The following is an 18429-nucleotide window of genomic DNA, read 5'->3' as shown; positions in this document are numbered from 1 at the left end:
TGCTGGCAGATGTCCTACTCAATATGCTAATGCCCTTATTTTCAAGCCCTATATCTGTAGGGATATTATTCCTTATCATAAAAATGTCCTCTAAATGCCATCCACCTTCCATGATTTAGGTTTTAGCAGAAATGATCTCTGAAGACTGATTTCATCTTTAGATAGGTTAGCTACTGTACTATCTTTTTTGTGTTTCTGGATGGAGTGATGTAACTTTTGCAACAGAAGCTGGGCCTTCTGTATCTCATCTCTGTTTAATTAATCTCGGCTGGGAAGTGATTAGAAATACTAGTTTTAGGCTGGAAAAGTGCAGTTTTGCTAGACTGTTACTGGTGGTTATAAATATTGCCTCTTTAAGCTTGTGAAATTAGTCTTAGTTCCCAAACTTCAACTTTATTTGGGTGGTTTATATGAAACATCAGAAGCAGTAATAGTAATACAAAACATGAAATAATTACAATTAATAAAAAAAAATTAGTAAAAATACAATAAAATCATGTCCTTCCTAAAGTATGTCTAAACAGTGTTTATGCCAAAACAACTGTGAGTGAAAGTCATGGTAAGCAAGAATTTGTTAAAATCAAAGCATTAAGGTAAGTCCTGAAAATGAACAGCCATGTTCTCACTGTTTGCTAGCTCAAACAAGTCTTCAGTGATCAGCGGAAGCACACCAGTGTGATACACTTGCATGCATTTTTTTTAAATTTAATCTCTGCCTTCTTTCACTTAAAAAGCTGCTAGGAAAACATCACTTTCATCTGCCGTGCCAAAGTATTCTGTACGTATAGCAATTTGTACTACCTTTTGGCTAACCTTGGTTTGCAAAGCTTGTTTTTGTGGTAGAATTTAATTCGTTTGACATTGTTTGGTAAGTTTGTTTGACTGCTTGACTTTTCATTCACTTTGTGATTGTGTAGTATCTTACTTTTGATTCCACATTAAAATGCTACAGATGTCTCGTTGTTTTGAACTATCAGAATAAGCAATGTGTAACACCTGGAGAGTAGATTATTAAAATAAGAATATAAATCACCTGATTTATAGTATGCACAACAGCAAAACTTGGAGATAGAGCTCGAAACAGTTCTGAGTTGTGTGGAAAACCAGCAGTGGTATACAGGGATGAATGAGGAGCTACAGGGAGTTGATTCATCATGCACCATCTTAGTACAGGTCCTTAAAATACTTTTCCCACAACTGGTTGATTCACTGCTTTGATTACTTCTTTCACAATGCTAAGTTTTCCATTCTGTCCCTCAGAAGTTTCATTTTTTTTTTTTGTAAGCTACCTTCTGCAGTGTTAAAATATGTAATGTCAAACTTCTAAGTCACCTTGTGTTGCTATTTAGTTCATGTGAAGGGAAATTCCTTTGAGTAAACTAACCCCACACACTGCAGTCAGGGCGCATTTATTTTCTGAGTCCACATGTTCATTCCTTTCCTTCATACAGAAGACAGCCCATGTGAGCACAGAAGTTAATTTGGCTTAACTATAACTTTTCCATAGTGTTTTGTGTTACTAGGCTATAGCAGCAAAATAAAGTTAGCAAACAACAGTGCATTTTATGACATTTGGAAAAACGTTTGATGAAGTGGACTACCCCTTTTTTCTTAGCATGTAGCACAAAACATGACTAGCTGCATTGATGTATATCGCTCTCTGGTTTGCCACCTTTGTTTTACAGTGCTATTAGGTTGATAACCCTCTGATCTTGCAAGCAGCCTGTCTTTATAGTGTTAAGTTTTATACCATGTATGTAATACACCCCATTGTGGGTCTACCTCAGTGTTGATGTATCAGCTGCACATCTGTCCTCTTTCATTCTGTAGACTGCAAAACATTTTATCTCCATTTGTGTTGAATAGTGCCAGGGTAGACAAGATAACGAATAAATATAGGTTGACATCATGTCATCACTATGCCATGGAGCTGTTGCCCCAGCATGTAATGTAATTTTCATCATGCCATGTGAGTACACATCTAAAGGTGCTAATTAATATTCTTGCAGAGATCACATCCCAGTGCATTGTCTGCAGCACTGAATGTCTTACTGACAACCTTGGCATGAGGTGTGAATCAAAGCAAAGACTAGCTGATTGAGACAGTTGGATCAATGCTTTACCTGTGCTAAATAATTTTAAACTATTGCACTATATAAATAATATACATGGTGTAGGTGCAAAGGAATTTAACCATATCTTTTTGCTTTCCTTTTTCTCATTTTAGGAGAATGAAGGAAAGTTCACCTCACTTCAACTGGTAGGAATGTTGCTTGGCATTGCCTCAGGCATGAAATATCTTGCAGAAAGAAACTATGTGCACAGAGATTTGGCAGCACGGAACATCCTGGTCAATGGTAGTTTTGAGTGCAAGGTCTCCGACTTTGGTCTATCTCGTATCTTACAGGAAGATGCTGGAGGAACGTATGAGACACAGGTACAGAATGATTATATGAAAAAGGGATTTCCAGTGTCAGCTGTCTGGGATGATTTGGGGAGGTGCAGATTTGTCATGTACCATTAGTACAAACAAAATTAAGACTTTATTTTAACTACTTCGCAGGGATATGTTGAGTGCAGCATTTTGGAGCAGTGCAAATTTTCACTTTTAAGTTTTGTTTTTATTTATTTCCTACATGCTTTATGAGAATGACACACTCCTAACCTTTTATTTATTGAATAATAGATCTTGTAACAAGTATGACTGCAGTAGTTTTTCTAGTAATTTTGGGTATATTTGTTTTCTGCATACTTGTTGTGCTCTTTAAAAAGAAGGGGCACCAAAGGATAACAAAATAAATAATTAAATATAAGTAAAATAATAGGAAAAGGCACAGGTTGACATTTCAGGCATTTGAAGGAGTAATGTGTAAAGCAAGTTGGTATACTTTGCTGTGGCTGGCTATTATACATTTGTATGAAACAACTGAAAAAAATAGCTGCTGTTTTTTAATGTTATAATCTGACATCTGTGGTATACATAATACATTGGTTATAATTAGTAGCTATAGTGGCTGACTGCGGATGAAAATGACTGGCCCTGATGCATACCTCTCAACTGTTCAGATTCTCAGAGAATGTCCAGATTTATGCTTCATATTTTTGATCTGTTTCTCATAAAATTGTGGTTTTCTAGCAAATCTTTTGCAAATCATTGAAGACTGAAGTCAGAAAATTACAGGCATTTTTTTCAGATTCCATACCCTTCAGAAAATTCATGCTAATGTAAAACCTGTTATTCTGTCAACTTTCTAAGTGCGTAAGAGCAAAATTTAAAAAGAGTCCTATTTTGGGGTCCCCCCCCCCATTATTTATGGCTTTGTCCAGATTTCTTGCTCTAAGAGGTTGAGAGGTATGCCCTGATGTCATTTGCTCAAGTGATGCCATCATTATTCTAGTTTTGTATTTGTGTGAAGCAAGATGCAGTTCTGCCTTGTAGCTTCCGATTGTGTGAAACAAAGCTGGAATGTATTACTGTGGCCATTTTGTTAAATCAAAGTCAGACATGTTAGGTGTACACCATCATCAAAGTGGCTATAATTGCTGGGTACCAGGATATCTGTGGATGAAGATGACTGCCCATGCTGTCTTATTTCAGGTTAAGCAGCCACTAATTTGGCTTTAGAGTGCTAGTGTGCATTTGTATGAAGTAAGTCACTATACCTTACTGTGACTACTGTTTGTTTTGTGTAAAACTAACTTGAAATGTATTATTTTGCTCAGTATTATTTTTATCCACAGTCTGTTCGGTGAGTTGTATGATCAGTAAAGTGGCTATAGTTGCACTGTCTGTGGATGGAAATGACTGATTTTGCTTTCACGATCATGTTAAGCCATTAATCTGGCTTTGAAAGACTAGGGTACATTTGTGTAAAACATGTTAAGAGTACTTTACTGTGGCCATTTAAAAAATAACAGACATCTAAGGTATAAACTGTCAATGCAGACAGTGACTAATAATGGGCAAGCACTCTCTGTAAGTAAACTGCATAGCAGTAAGGAAGTTTCACTGTTTGGCTTCCCTTATTCTTTGGATCAGTTGTCTTCATTGATAGGTTTATGATTAGAGACAGCTTTAGTGTTAGAATTTTAAGGAGCAGGTTTAAACTTAGTGTTAGGTTTTAGGCTTAGGGATAGTGGTTCAGGGTAAGATTTAGGGTTAGTATTTTAGGTTTAGATTTTTTTTTACAGTTAGGGTTTTAGGTTTAGAGAAATTTTTAATTACTTAGATTACTTTTCCAAGGGGAAGAATAGTACTGAATTAATACCAGTTTTTTAGTAGGTAGACATGACTGCACTGGGCACATTACATGTACCTGCTTTAGGTTAATATAACTTAGTAAAGTGGCTGTAATTGATGGGTTCAGTGTGTATCTGTGGTTAAAAGTGATTTACCCATTTTGTTTGGTCACAGTAAAGAGTCGGCATAAAACAATCATTGAAATGGTTTGTACATATGTGTGTGTGTGTGTGTGTTGCACTATGTTTGAGTAATAAGGTGGCCATAGTTTCTTTCACATTCTCTTATAGGCAGACAGCATTGCTCTCAGTAAGTGGCTGTTTTTGGAAGACTAGGAAGGATGTGTGTGCAAGAAGCTGATGATTGGTAGGCAGAGTGATTATCATTGCCATTTCACGGGGTTGGTTCTCTGGTTGAGTTCTTAGATCTGGCTACTTCTGTGTGGAGTCTGCATGACCTCCCTTTCTCTGTAGAATCTGCATGTCCTCCCTTTCTCTGTGAAGGTTTTATCCAAGAGTGCTGTTTTTTCCTGTACTCAAAGACATGCTGTAGATTTTCATTTTAATTTTGTTTACTAGGTTTGTTTGACAGAGTTTCATCAAAATCCCCTTTTTAGCAGAGACCCTCTGATAAAATTTCCAAACTATTACAAATATGGTAGACAACAAAAATGTATACAAACAGACATTAAGTAATATACATTAACGATTACAAATGCATTTGCTAATTAGATTGCATTCATATGAAATAAAGGCAACTGTTACAGTATAAATGATATTTACACGTCAGTAAATGTTAAACATTGAGCATTTGAAGAGGTGTATTAGTGGGTTTGTCATATACATAATGAACCCTGTGATTAGAACTTAGAAATTAAAAAAAAAAATGGAGGTGAGGGAAGGTAGATAGATCAGAACACGTTACTTGTATAGGTTAGAGGCAGGGTATACAGCAAGTTCATAGATAATTAAATATATGGCTAACATAAGGTAGATGAATTGGAGTTCCTTCATTTTTGCCTGTAGTTAAGTGTGAGTATGCATTATGTCTTTGGCCTAGCTTGTCAGGAGTACTGTCAGTACATATGTGTGGAAAGATGTATTGATTTTATTTATTTACACATGCAGTATTGGAGAGCACACACACACACACACACACACACGTGTGTATATATATATATATATATATATATATATATATATATATATATATATATATATATATATATATAAAACTTGTTTATGACTAAGAATAAAAACGTTAACAAGTAATTACCTTTCAAAATAATTCACAAAATATAAGGGGATTTTGACTCAGGTGTAGTAGGGGTGCCCCATCCTTAAACTTTGCCTTGGTCCTACCTTGTTTAAAACCAACTCTAATCAAAGATGTGCACAGAAGGGGCTGTATGGCTTCTGTAGAAGCTAGGTCATTGTGGTCCTTATTTCTTTAACGTTACCCACAGCTAAACTTCAGAGGTATACACAGAAGGAACACATTAATGTGGTCACTATTTTTTGACTTTACTCACAATCAAACATCAGACATGTATGTAGGTGATATGTTGAGGTTGGGGAAAGGAGGTTTGCTGTTCCTTAAATGTATAGGTAGTTACTAGGCATGCAGTCCAGGAGACAATTCAGGAGCCAAGCCCAAATTCTTATTTTCCTGAAATCACTGTCTGGTTAAGTGATGCACTCAAGGTCACACAGTAGGCTAATGAAAGAGAAAAAAATGCAAGCCTGTACCTTTGGGCACAGTAAGCAACTCATTAACAAGTCAGAGCTTTAGTCCTCTGCACTAACTGCTAGTATATATACTGACAGCAACAAGTTGAAATGTGGCCACTTTTTCTTTCACTTTTCTTATATTTTAATATCAAAAAGTACACTAAAGCTGGTTGCCCTGTATTGGTAGAGGTGAGGAGGTATGCTGTGTATATAAATATATGACATTGGGATGCCTAAACTTCTGTGGTTGTGCGAGTATTATCTAGCTTGCGTAATTAGATAGTTATGGGTTCTAATCTCACATTAGTCAAGTTGTGTGTGTGTGTTTGTGTAGTCGGAAGAGCATGAATCCAGGTCCTGCCACCCTCACTCAAGTAATATTCAGAATATTCTTTAGGCCACACTGGCTTAATGGATAAGGCATTTGCCACCTAAACCTGGGATTGTGGGTTTGAGTCCCATTTGGGATGATATCTTGATACCTGGTATGTGACTATAGCCGTTTGTTCTTTCACTTTTATTTGGTCTAACACCATAAGAGTAAATAGAAGGTGACTTTTATTTTAGGAAAGAAGACATATGGTTTATGTTTCCTGGTAAGCATTTGTATTTCTAGTTTAATGGGAACTAGACTTTTGCTTTTGAACATTAAACCATAAACATAGGTTAAAAAGACTGAAATTCTTTCCTTACTTATTTTTTTTTTGTTAGACCATTACTGGATCAACATTAGAAAAAAGATAAAGATCTACATCTACATGGCGTTAGGGGTACTAGAGGCCCCTAAACCATAAGCTTAATTCAGTTGTCTCCTCCATAGTTATTACAGTGCAGTCTTTTCCAGTTGGAGTATAATGAAAAATAAAGAAAAAAATGTGTGTGGGTGGTAGGGGTTACTGGGCAGGTTTGGGTGATAAAGGGGCCGCAGGAGGGATCTGTGGAGTGTTTTGCTTTAGGGCTTTGTTTCACCTAAGGGTGGTTCGGTGTGATTAACATGTTTTGCAGTCTTGACTTGCATTTGTTTATGCAGCTTGTTGATAATGTTCAGTTCAGAGAACGGCTTACCTTTAGTTTGATTACTGATTTTTTGGGAGGATTATTCTTTTGACGGGTAGGAGATGTGGCCTAGGTCATTTTAATGGTACAATGACTACAGTTCTGTATGAGCATTGGAGTACAAGAACTCATTACGGCAAAACCAACAAATGTCAGGTAATGCAATATTGTTGGAATGAGACCTGTACAGCAGCAACATTTCTAATAAACTGAAATTCTGCACTCATTCAGAATGACTAGTGTAACTAGTAATGCATTCTTTTAAGTAATAAACAGTTAAATTCATCCAGTGACATGAACGTTTGCACTACATGTCATCAAATATAAATGACTTCTTTTGTCAGAGGAGCTTTAACTTACTCCTGCAACTCTGATTTGAAGAGACCACATTTCTGGTGGGCCTCCATCAGGCTCTCTTTTTGTTTCCTCTGTGCTTTCATATAGGGATAGTTGTTTTGACTCTTAGACTATCCCTCATGAAAATCTGACTATAATTAACATAAATTTCTCAGAGTTTACTAGATTTCAATAAAAGGTCGATTACTGTTGCATTTATTTTTTTGATATGTTGTGTATTACAAGTCTTCCTTTCTCATAAGCTCTCAAGCTTAACAGCTGATATAACTGTCTCACTAAAAAAGTATGTAAGGTGTCTGTAGATCATAAACACAATTTCCAGACTTGTTCAGTTTCTGCATCACATACCAGTCATGTTGTATGACAACCTTGTTTGTTCTCCTTAGATTTTTTTTTTTTAATTAAACATCATCGATGATTTGTATTTGTGAACAGTCACTGTGTTAGTCCATCTCTGGGAGCTAGTTTTTCAGTTTGTGTTAGAAACAGTCTCTTCTGAAGACAGGTAGGCATATACAACTTTTTATCTACAGGTAATTCGTAGAACAGCAGACATATGCTGCTGTATCATAAAGGTTAAATACTCTTAGCCCGCATTAAAAAAATACAGCAGAATAGGCTTTATTGTATGTCTGGTGCTATTGCTGTGCAGTGCTTTATCTGAAAATATTAACCTTTGCAGATTACCCTAAATCAAAGTCACCACATAGTCTGTACACAGGTACTGTATTCTAACAGCAAGTCTTTTTTTTTTTATATTCCAGACTGCACTGGCGATGATGTCATCCCTGCCTGTGAGATTAGTGCAGAGGGTTAAAAATATCAGCTGCTAATCAGCTTCAGACTGCAGTCCTGGCTTTGGTTCATTCAAACCAGCAGTGAGGAAAGGTTACAGTCAGAGTTAAAGTAGAGGAACTGGGAGGGGGAGGTTTGATAATAGTGGATCATCCACTGGACATAACAAGAGTGGAGAATATGAAACTGGAGGGGATAATAAAGGAGGTGGGAAGAAGGGAGCGTGTAATACTCATGGAGGATAAGAATCTTCCAGGAGCAGCCTGAAAGATTCAGAGTTCCAGGATGGAAAAGGGAGCTGGAAGTGACTCAGGTATTGGACTGTGAGAGGTTCCAACAACTAGTGTCAAGCTGTACCAGACAAAATAGAATTCTGGATATGGTCCTGACAAATGCAGGAAGTGTCATCCAGGATAAGGCATCAGTAGCAGCAGTAATTGTCATTGTTGGGCTTAGTGTAAGCCAAAAGGGTACAAGTAAAAAGACAGTAGTTTGACATTTTAGAAGAGTGGATTATGATGTGCTCATGGGAGGTGGTCAAGGATGAATTAAGAGACTGAGAGCAGAATAAAGGAGTAAACAAGCTATCGGAAAGCTTCAGGAAAGTACTCAGAAGTGTGGGCAAGGATGTGAGGAAGACTCCAAACGAGGTAGAGGCCTGTATAGCTACATTTGAATGTGAGGCTTACCGTTAGGGCAAATAAATTGGGCTCCTAGAGGTTTAAAGGGAGGGAGGGAGTAGATTGTAGGTACAGTACAAAGATGCTAGCAAAAAGACATTGAAGATGGTAATGCAGAAAGGCTAAAGTTGAATGGGGTGGGCGAAGCAAGGGCTTTTTAGTTGCATTGAAAGAAAGAAGGGAGGGACGACCAGAATGAGCAAAGATGGGACAGAGATCAAAGAAGACTGGGGAAAAAGCAGCAATACAGAGGGAATACTTTGCTTCACTCTTCATAAAAGAGTAAAAAGGGCGATTAGACCACAGCAGGATGGAGGTAGGACAGAGTGGGAAGAACAATGGATAGACACCAGGATAGGGGGGAAAGGGTTCATAGGGAGTTTTTCTGTGCTTTCATGAGTGTTTTGGGTTAAAAACCTTCAAGAAACACGGTTTCCACCAAATGCATGTCATAGATTGCATCACCAAGCCAGTAGTCAGGAGTCTAATAAACTATTGGGACATCTAATATCTAAAAGCAATTTGTTCCACAATGCTGGTGTTTTTACTATTATGCATTTAAGCCTAGTACAAATTCTGTACTTTTTAACACATAATTCATGACTATTCTTGCATGACAAGACTGTTATTGGTTCAATATCAGTATGTAAAGTTGATATGTTCTATATACTAAAATACATTTCCCTCTAATGTACCAATAATGCACTGTAAAAAGATTTAATAAACAGTGTTGCAAATAACTTGTATCATTATTCTGTAAGGTATTTCTTGTAAAAACTGTTTCTATCCTCTCAAGCAATTTCAGTTGACCTTTTGTATGCTTAACAAAAACTACTATTGCCTTTAATAATTGGGCTGATATATACCTTATAAAGGTTAGATAAGCACTCATGATCCCTTGTAAGGTTTTTCATCATGAAACCAGTTTGCCTCATTGCATGGGCACTAACTGTCACCACATGACCTATACTAACTCCTCTAAATCCTTGTAACGTTCAACCTCTAGTATACTGGGAAAAAGATGCTAAGGATGAAGCTGCCAGGTAACAGGAAAAGAGGAAGGCCTAAGATAAGGTTTATGGATGTGGTGAGAGAGGACATGCAGGTGGTTGGTGTGACGGAGCAAGATGCAGAGGACAGGAAGAAATGGAAACAGTTGATCTGCTGTAGCGACCCCTAATGGGAACAACCAAAAGAAGAACTTTACTTACTATGGGTTTTCTAAAGACCATAGTATAATATTTATCTGAACTAAAACTTAAACCCAATTTCCTTGCTGAAGATGTTATCTCTTCTAATGTAATTTGTTTAATGGTAATGTTGCAATCACTGTATTAAAAAAAAAAAAAACCTTAAGCTATAGTATGTACAGCTTTGACATGTCCAAAAATATTCATTAGCTAATCTGTTATCTACCTCTATAGAAATGTTATCATAACAATAAATCGGCATAGACAAAGTTGGTTTGTTAACATCATTAGCTTTATGCTTTTTATTAATACAGTTTATTGTACAGCATTCAAAACATTTACTGAGAATAGATATTAGATTAAAAGTAATTATTGTCCCATTACTTTATCATCCTTTTATTAATTGGGATAATATGAGAATTTCCATAGTGAAGGAGCACAACTATGCAATAAAAATATTGAATATGCACCTTAATATTGTTTTAATATTATTTGTAATGTTTAAAATTAGAATAGGTGGTATTTTATCAAGTATAACAGCTGAATTCCTTTCAGTTTTTGACAAAGCATTCATCGGATTAGACTTAGTAATATATCATGGCTCTACAGAAGAATTAATCGAGTGTTCAGATGTAGATATTTTATTTGAACTTTGCTTTGATACATTAATGAAATACTGATTGAATTCATCAGCTATAATGCTTTGATTGTAACTTAGTTTGTTGTTAGCCCTAATAGTGCAAATATTATTTCTTGATTTAACATTTTTATTGATATCTTTATAGGGGAATAAAATATGAAAGTTATTGGTAGCCAGCCAAAACTCCTTAGAAATCTGAGCAGTGTGTTAGCAGATCCCCCTGACTGACATCTTCAGCAGTTCATTTATTAATGCAGAAATGCCAGAGGACTGAAAAGGATCATTGGGTTGCACCAGAAAAAAAAAGTTTTCTGGGAACAATAGACCTGTTAACAGCAGTGACAGGGAAAGTCACATAGAGGATTCTGAAGGGAAGGCGGATAATATTTTTAGATGCTAGAAGTATCTAAGGTAGCAACCAGACTGAGTTTATGGCCAGAGGGAGCTGTCAGTCAAACTTGATCCAGTTTTATCACTGGATTACAGGTGAACTTGAGAGGGCAGTTTCACTAGATATAATCTAGCTGGACTTCATCAAGGTCTTTCAGTCATTCACTGGACACTAATAGGGTTGGCTTTATGACCAAAAACTGACAAACTGGGTAGCTACATGGTGTAAAGGAAAACTCTGTCCTCTCCTATAGTTTGATTCAGTCCTTAGATAGTATTGTGCAAGTACCAGAAACCTGCTTGTAGCTTTTAAAACTTTCATTTCCTTACCTTGGAATCAAAGGAAGGGAAAGCCTGCCTACTTTTTTTAAGCTTAACTTCTTACGTACTTAGCAGAGGAATTTGTCACCACCTGCATGACATACCATAGACGCACATAAATCTGTAGTTTACCCTGTCAGGTACTGCTGTCGGTCTTAGTTGGGCAATTAATCCTGCCAACATTAGGATCACGGCAGCTGCTGTAAAAAAAAAAAAAAAAAGACAAAAAGCTGTGGAACTGTTTTCCACTGTTTTTATTGCAGACAGGAGTAAAACTTAACACAATTAGATCAGCCAGGGGTTTTAAAGGCAGTTGTCACCTCTTCTAACAAATTTATATAAGCAGCATCAGTGTTGAAATGCTAAGCTTTAAATGTTGGTTGTTTGGTACAGTTTCTGTGTTAAGGTAACCTAAATGTAGTATCAAAGATTTTTGTGACATTTAGAGAAAAGCCAGAAAATATATTTTTCTTGTGAAGTATCAACACATCTACCATTTTCAAGTGCCCCCACCACATGCATAGAAAAAAATGAATTTTTTGCTTTTTTGTGAAACTCTTCCAGAGGGTGATGCATATCTGGTACACAGACCCATTGTAAGAGACTCGCACTGGCTTTAAGTCAGCCTTTAAAGTGGTAGAGTACATGAGCATTTTCCAGTCCAAACAGGAAATGTCACCATTGATGGCAACCATAACATACAGCCTAATTTACTTTAGTATACATTTGCTATGTGCCCTTGCATTAAAAACATTAAGAAAAGGAAATCAGAAGTACTTTTAACTATGTTTAAATTAACATGTCTGACTGTGTCTGTCTTTTGTGTGTATGTGTGTGTAATGGAGAAAAAGATTACATGCCTTTTTGTGTGTACTTCATGTCCTTTAAATAAAAACAAATCAAAATGTAAATTTTGTATAACTGTATATGTGTGTATGCACACACACACACGTCTACTTCAGTAGACCGAAATTGCTTTACGGAGACACCATCACCAAACCTTGAATAAACCAAAGGTTCACATTACCTCATTTTTACAGGGAATGGATTCATTTGGCACTCTCACTTGAAAGAGTATCAGGTAAGTGTGCTGTATCCAGCAAAAGCTTTCCATATTGGTTGTACGCGCTATTTTATTTTATGACTGCAAAATTAGTCCTGCACACCTTAGTGTTTAAAAGTTTTGCTTCCTTCTGATGTGTTTTTTTTTTTTCTTGTAAATGAGAGGCATGGGTTACAGCCTGCAGCATGATGGGTGTTGGCATCTGCTCCGATGTAACATATTTTTACCGATTGTTTTCTGTATGTTTCACATTCATGCATTTTTTAACTAAACCCCCTTATTAATCTTCTGTGCTTATCACATAAACTGAATGGATTTTATTTATTTGGAAAGCAGGTGGATGGACTAATGACAAGTGTTCCTTTTCAGACCGTATATAGGCAGTTAAAAATGGCCTGGGTAAACCTGCATGCGAGGAATCGCCAAAGTGTAACTCAAGATAATGTGTAGAAAAGATATGGCAGATCATCCTTAGTGAGTAGGGTGGCCAGAGTTAAGAGTGCAAATGAGAATTGCATCCATACCTTTGCACTGAGACATCAGAATTATCATGTAGCATTGGTAATCTCAAAAATTGGAGAAACATTTAGAAATGCATGTTCTTATGTCTGTTTTTCACAATGATAAAGACATTACGAGAGTTGAACACTTTTTAAAATAAATCTAATCTTTAAGTTATTTATTTATTTATTCGCATTTGTTAACTGGGTTGGTCCAGCTGGGTAAGAATTACCCTTTTTCAGTGGAGACCCAAGGGGAAAAGCCCCAAACAGACATACAAATACATACGAATAGAGACAAATTAACAGTATTACAGAGGAAAACAATATTATGGTTACAATGGATAAGAAAAACAAACAATGAAAGTTTGATAATATGAGTAAGGTAGGCCAGAGGCATGCATGCAAAAGATTTATGAAAAGGTGTTCTGAGCAAGATCTCTGAATTAAGTTAAAGTAGGCAAAGAAATAATGATTTAGGTGTGGAGTTAGTAGTGTGGGAGTTTTAGGTGAGAGCATGTGAAGGACATTCCCATTTGGAGGAGAGATGGGAGAGAAGCATGGATTTGAAATTGTTGTGGTTAGGTATATTATGTAGTGGTGTGGGGAGATTGTTCCATAGTTTGGCTATAATGTGGGATAGTAGTAGTTTACCAGTTGGGTGAATGGGTTTGTGTACATGCAGGAGGTTTTGGCCTCCGGATCTCAGGGTACGGGTAGGTGTGTAGGGTGTTAGAGATTTAGCAAGAGAGGGGCATTCTGCTGGTTTAAAGATGAGTTTGTGGACTGTTGTAAGTTGTAGGTACTTTAGGTGGTTGTGGAGTTCTAGCCAGTTTAGGGTGTGTAGGGAGTGACAGTGATTGGAAGAGTTCTTAGAATTGGTTGCAAATGTGCAGATTTTGTTGTAACAGGCCTCAAGTTTAGCACGGAGTCCGAGTTGTAGGTTGGAGAAAAGGGGAGCACCATACAAGAGAGAGGGGAGAAGGAAGGTAGATGCAAGGGTATGATGGGAAGATGGAGTAAGGTAGTAGTTGTGTCTGTAGAGGAGGCCGATTTTCTGATGTGTTTTTTTGATTGCTGAGAGGATGTGGGAGTCGAATTTTAGGTTTTCATCGATGGTACAGATATAAATGCAGTAGCTTTTAATAATCCTTCAGGTAGCCTGCCAAGGGTATTTTCTGTCCATAAAGTCAGCTGGTTTATTTTGTTTATCCTTTGTTGGGAATTATTAAATATGATGTGGTAGTTCATTTCTCATGTATGAAATTCATTGATGTTATATACTGTACCCCTTTTTAGAAACATAGCTAGTAGCATGCCAGTACAGAAATGAATTCCTATACAGGCAGTCCCCAGGTTAATGATGAGATCCATTTGTTAGTCTGTCCTTAAGTCACATTTGTGTGCAAGTTGAAACGCATACATATGGTTCCTATTAAATGTCACTTGGTCAAATGTTTGCCTCAGTCTAGTATTACTTTTCTTTGCATATAAAACACTTTAGAAACACTTCCAAAAATCAAACATAATACTGTATACTGCAGCTATGCTTCCTTACTTCCTATGAGCTATGTTTCCTTACTTTACTTCCTATCAACATAGTTGGTTTGAGACATCTTTTTTATTAAATGCAGTGTTTGAGGACTTTTTCACACACAAACCATCTTTTTTGGTCCATTTTTCAAAAAATTGTGGTTGTCTAGCAAAAGCATTAAAGACTGAAGTTAGAAACTAATGACAGACATTTGAGTTTCAGAATTCATACCCTTCAGAAAATTCATGCTAATGCAAAACCTGTTGTTCTATCATTGTTTGTAAGGGCAATATTTATTAAAATTGTCCCTATTTTGGGTGTTTGTCCCACTTTTATTCATGGCGTTGTCCAGATTTCTTGCTTTAAGAGGTTTAGAGGCATCACTCTCTCTCTCTCTCTCTCTCACACACACACACACACACACACACACACACCACAAATAATTTAAAATGTGCTCCTATTGTGAGCCTTTGTCACCTGTTAATTTTAGCCTTAACCAGATTCCTTGCACTAAGAAAAGAGGTACACAAACCATACCTCTACAATGTACAGATTTCTGCTTCATATTTTGGTCTGTTTCTTATGAAATTGTGGTTTTCTTATAGATTCATAGGTGTTTACTAGGCTAACGACCATAAGGGCTTTTAAACCTAGCCATTCATCCCAAATCTCTGACAAGTTCTGATACCCTTGATAAGTGTAAGCATGGGCCTGGGAGATGAACCATTTACAAGTTACCTGTTTGCATCAGAGACATAGGTGCCAAACCAGGGATGAATTTCCAGTTTCCTATCCAATTGTCCTAGTTGCACTTGAATTGGATTAGAGAGGATTCTGGCAAATTATTGAGGGTTGTAGTCAGAAAGTAATGGCAGTTATTGGAGTTTCAGATTTAATTGTTTGTGTCTTTCAGCTTTTCCCGGTTAGGGGTCGCCACAGTGGAACTCTGGTCCGCTAATGATTGGCAGTTGATTTTTACATACTGGCTTGCCAGGCCTGACGCACAACCTTCAACGAAGGTATGCCCATTCACTCATGTCTCCACGCAGAAGACGGTCTAGCTGAGAATCGAACCGGACAGCGTCTTACTGTGAGGCGACAACGCTACCACAGCACCACCACTGCGGGTGGAGTTTCAGATTTAATACAGGGCAGAAACTTCATGCTAATGCAAAACCTGTTATTCTGTCTACTTTCTAAGTTTGTAAGGGAAGTATTTAAAAAGTGTCCCTATTTTTGGGCCTTTATCCCCTCATTTTTTATAGCTTTGTCCAGATTTCTTCCTGCAAGAGGTTGAGAGGTATGGGTAGAATATCAAGTCTACTGATACACACACACACACACACACACACACACACACACACACACACACACACACACACACACAGACACACAGACACACAGACACACAGACACACACACACACACACACACACACACACACACACTCTCTCTTAACCATACTTTACTTATTTCATAACTAACCCCATCCCGTTATGCAGCCACCCACCTCTTAACTGCTACTAGGCAATCACTCGCTCGCTCTCACTCTCTGTCTCACACAACACAGTCTTTTCTTCATTCATACATGCATTCACTCACACATCACTCACTCTCCTGATGTCTTAAACAAACAAACACACACACACGCACACTTCCTCATTCATACAAGCATTCACTCACACATCCCTCTCACTTTCTCAATCTCTCATGTACAGTCACTTCCTCATTCATACTTGCATTCACTCACACATCGTTGTCACTCTCCTGATCTCTCACACACACAGTCACTTCCTCATTCATACATGCATTCACTCACACATCGCTCGCACTCTCCCTCAATGTTTCACACAAACAGATTTGGGCAACTTTAAGGATTTAAATTTTTTTTCATGTTATTTTCGACATTGCAGCAGCCTGTTCGTATTCATGGCTTGTCTTCATGTCGGATGTCCATAACCTGGGGACTGCCTGTACTGCTTGTGCAGGACTGAAGTTCTTGCTCTTTTAAATAAAGAACTTATTTTATGCTTGTCACTTGGAGGTAAAGTCTGGACACATAGGGCCTGGTGCTCCTCCTGCTTAGGAGAGAAGTGAGCAGACCTTTTTTTTTTGCTCTTCAACTAAGAATTGATGGGCGCCTATTCAGGGAGAGGCACTAGATGAGTAAGCTGCAAGCCTGTGCCCTTCTTTGGGTAGATATAATCTATTAATTTTGCTTTCAGTTTTATATTGAGATCTTTGCTTTGATTCTACCCAGCACAAATTAAGCTGTAGCAAGCACATGTAGAGTGTGGGTGATTCTAAGACAGTGTGTGTAGCTGTGCAATTGTCGAAATAGTGAGTGAACTTTCCATGTTAATTAGTGCATACTGCAATAAATGTGTGGCTCCCCATGCAAATGAAGAAACGGAAAGTGAATGAATCAGCAGGAAGGGCTACTATTCCCTGAACTGCCAGGTGATTTGTAATGCCCTGGGCATTGTATATAATACGTGTCTGCACCACCTGGGCACTTTACATAATTTACACATTTAGCACATCCAGTAATTCCAGCAGGGGTTCTTCTTACAGGGTCTCCCAATTAATAGGTGCATGTATGCTATGTAGACAGTTCTTTTAAACAGCTGCCATGTAAGCAGAGAGTAGATCACATGTGTGTTGCCCTATGTGTGTTGCAGGAAGTAATGTACATGTCCTAGAGTCCTGGTCTAGCTTGATACACAATCCCTAGACCATTCAAGAAATGGCCTATAACATAGCCCATGTGTAAATGCAAAACATTTCAGGAGGGATACTGCAAAGTAGTGTAGATATATGCAGCAAGATATTTGCTGTATGTGCCATTCTTCAGTATGTAAACAAAAAGAGCAGCAGGTGAACATCATGACAAGGCCTTCCATACTAATCATAGCAGCAGCAGTAGCAGAAGAACATGGTTGAGAGGAAGGGAGGAACAGAAGCAGTAGTAGTATCACACCCAAGGCAGATGTGGGTACAGTACATTGCAATAGGGGCAAAAGGATGACATCTGGTCCACAGCTATGGGCCATGGCACAGACAACACATAATGGAATGATGTATGCAGCATCACACCCAGGCTGTGTAGGGAAATGCATGGAAAGGCCAAACTGCGAATCAGACATAACCATACCCATATAAGTTGGGGGGCAGGACACAGTCATTGTCATATGTTGCACAAGTGAGGGGGACAGTAGCTTTATAATACAAGGTAGCATGATGGCAGGGGAATACCATACCACTTACTATGGGAATTTGTAGGAAGTCGGGCTTCACATCTTTCAACAGCGAAGTTAAGCTGCCATGATATGACCATTGACAGTGTCCCCTTTGTTGAGTTGCATTTTTGGGGCAGGGAATGGGTAAAATTACAGGAATGGGGATATGTACCCTGACAAGGAATTCTGCATCGAGTGTGAGTGCTATTGCTCCTGATTTAGTTAACCTCTGTGAGTGGTGTTTGTGTTAGTGAACCCACCCTTCTGTGGTAGACATATTTGTCACAATGTCGTGTACATTTTCCATTGCCTGAAGTATAGTATAAGTAGCCTTTCATCACACCTGTTGTAAAGACATGTGCCAAAATACAGCTTTCACATCCTGTATCATTCACTGCCAAAATTGATCCCAGTAATGTTTGTCTGTAGTACTTTTGTCCCGAAGATGCCTTCTGTGTGTGCAGAGGGCCTGCTGTAACACTTCATTTTCCGACATAATTTTTCAAGTAATTGTAAAACCACAAAAACATGAAAAAACAAGTAAAAAACACACAGCCAGTACTTGGATTTGAAGAAAAATGCCACAACCTTATTAGCGCTTTCGTCCGGTTTAATACACTTGAACTTCTTCAGAAAATAACATCCATAGATTTTCAGCATTTAAATAAATAACTGCTGTCACATGTGATAAAAT

At 37.7% G+C, this 18429-nt stretch overlaps 1 protein-coding gene across 1 annotated transcript in view; it reads left to right on the top strand.

Annotated features, from left to right (window-relative positions):
* EPHA1 (EPH receptor A1) overlaps positions 1-18429 on the top strand; it is a 1081817-nt gene that overhangs the window by 895400 nt on the left and 167988 nt on the right. Inside the window, exon 13 of the mRNA XM_044079196.1 lies at positions 2228-2437. Coding sequence (XP_043935131.1) covers positions 2228-2437 — 210 coding nt within the window. The remainder of the gene's footprint in view (positions 1-2227; positions 2438-18429) is intronic.

The sequence above is a fragment of the Protopterus annectens genome, chromosome 8.part0 (genome assembly GCF_019279795.1).
Source record: "Protopterus annectens isolate FY-2018-M chromosome 8.part0, PAN1.0, whole genome shotgun sequence".
NCBI classification, from domain to species: Eukaryota; Metazoa; Chordata; order Ceratodontiformes; family Protopteridae; genus Protopterus; species Protopterus annectens.
The sequence above is the reverse complement of the archived record's forward strand: the minus strand, read 5'-3'. Positions and strand labels throughout refer to the sequence as shown.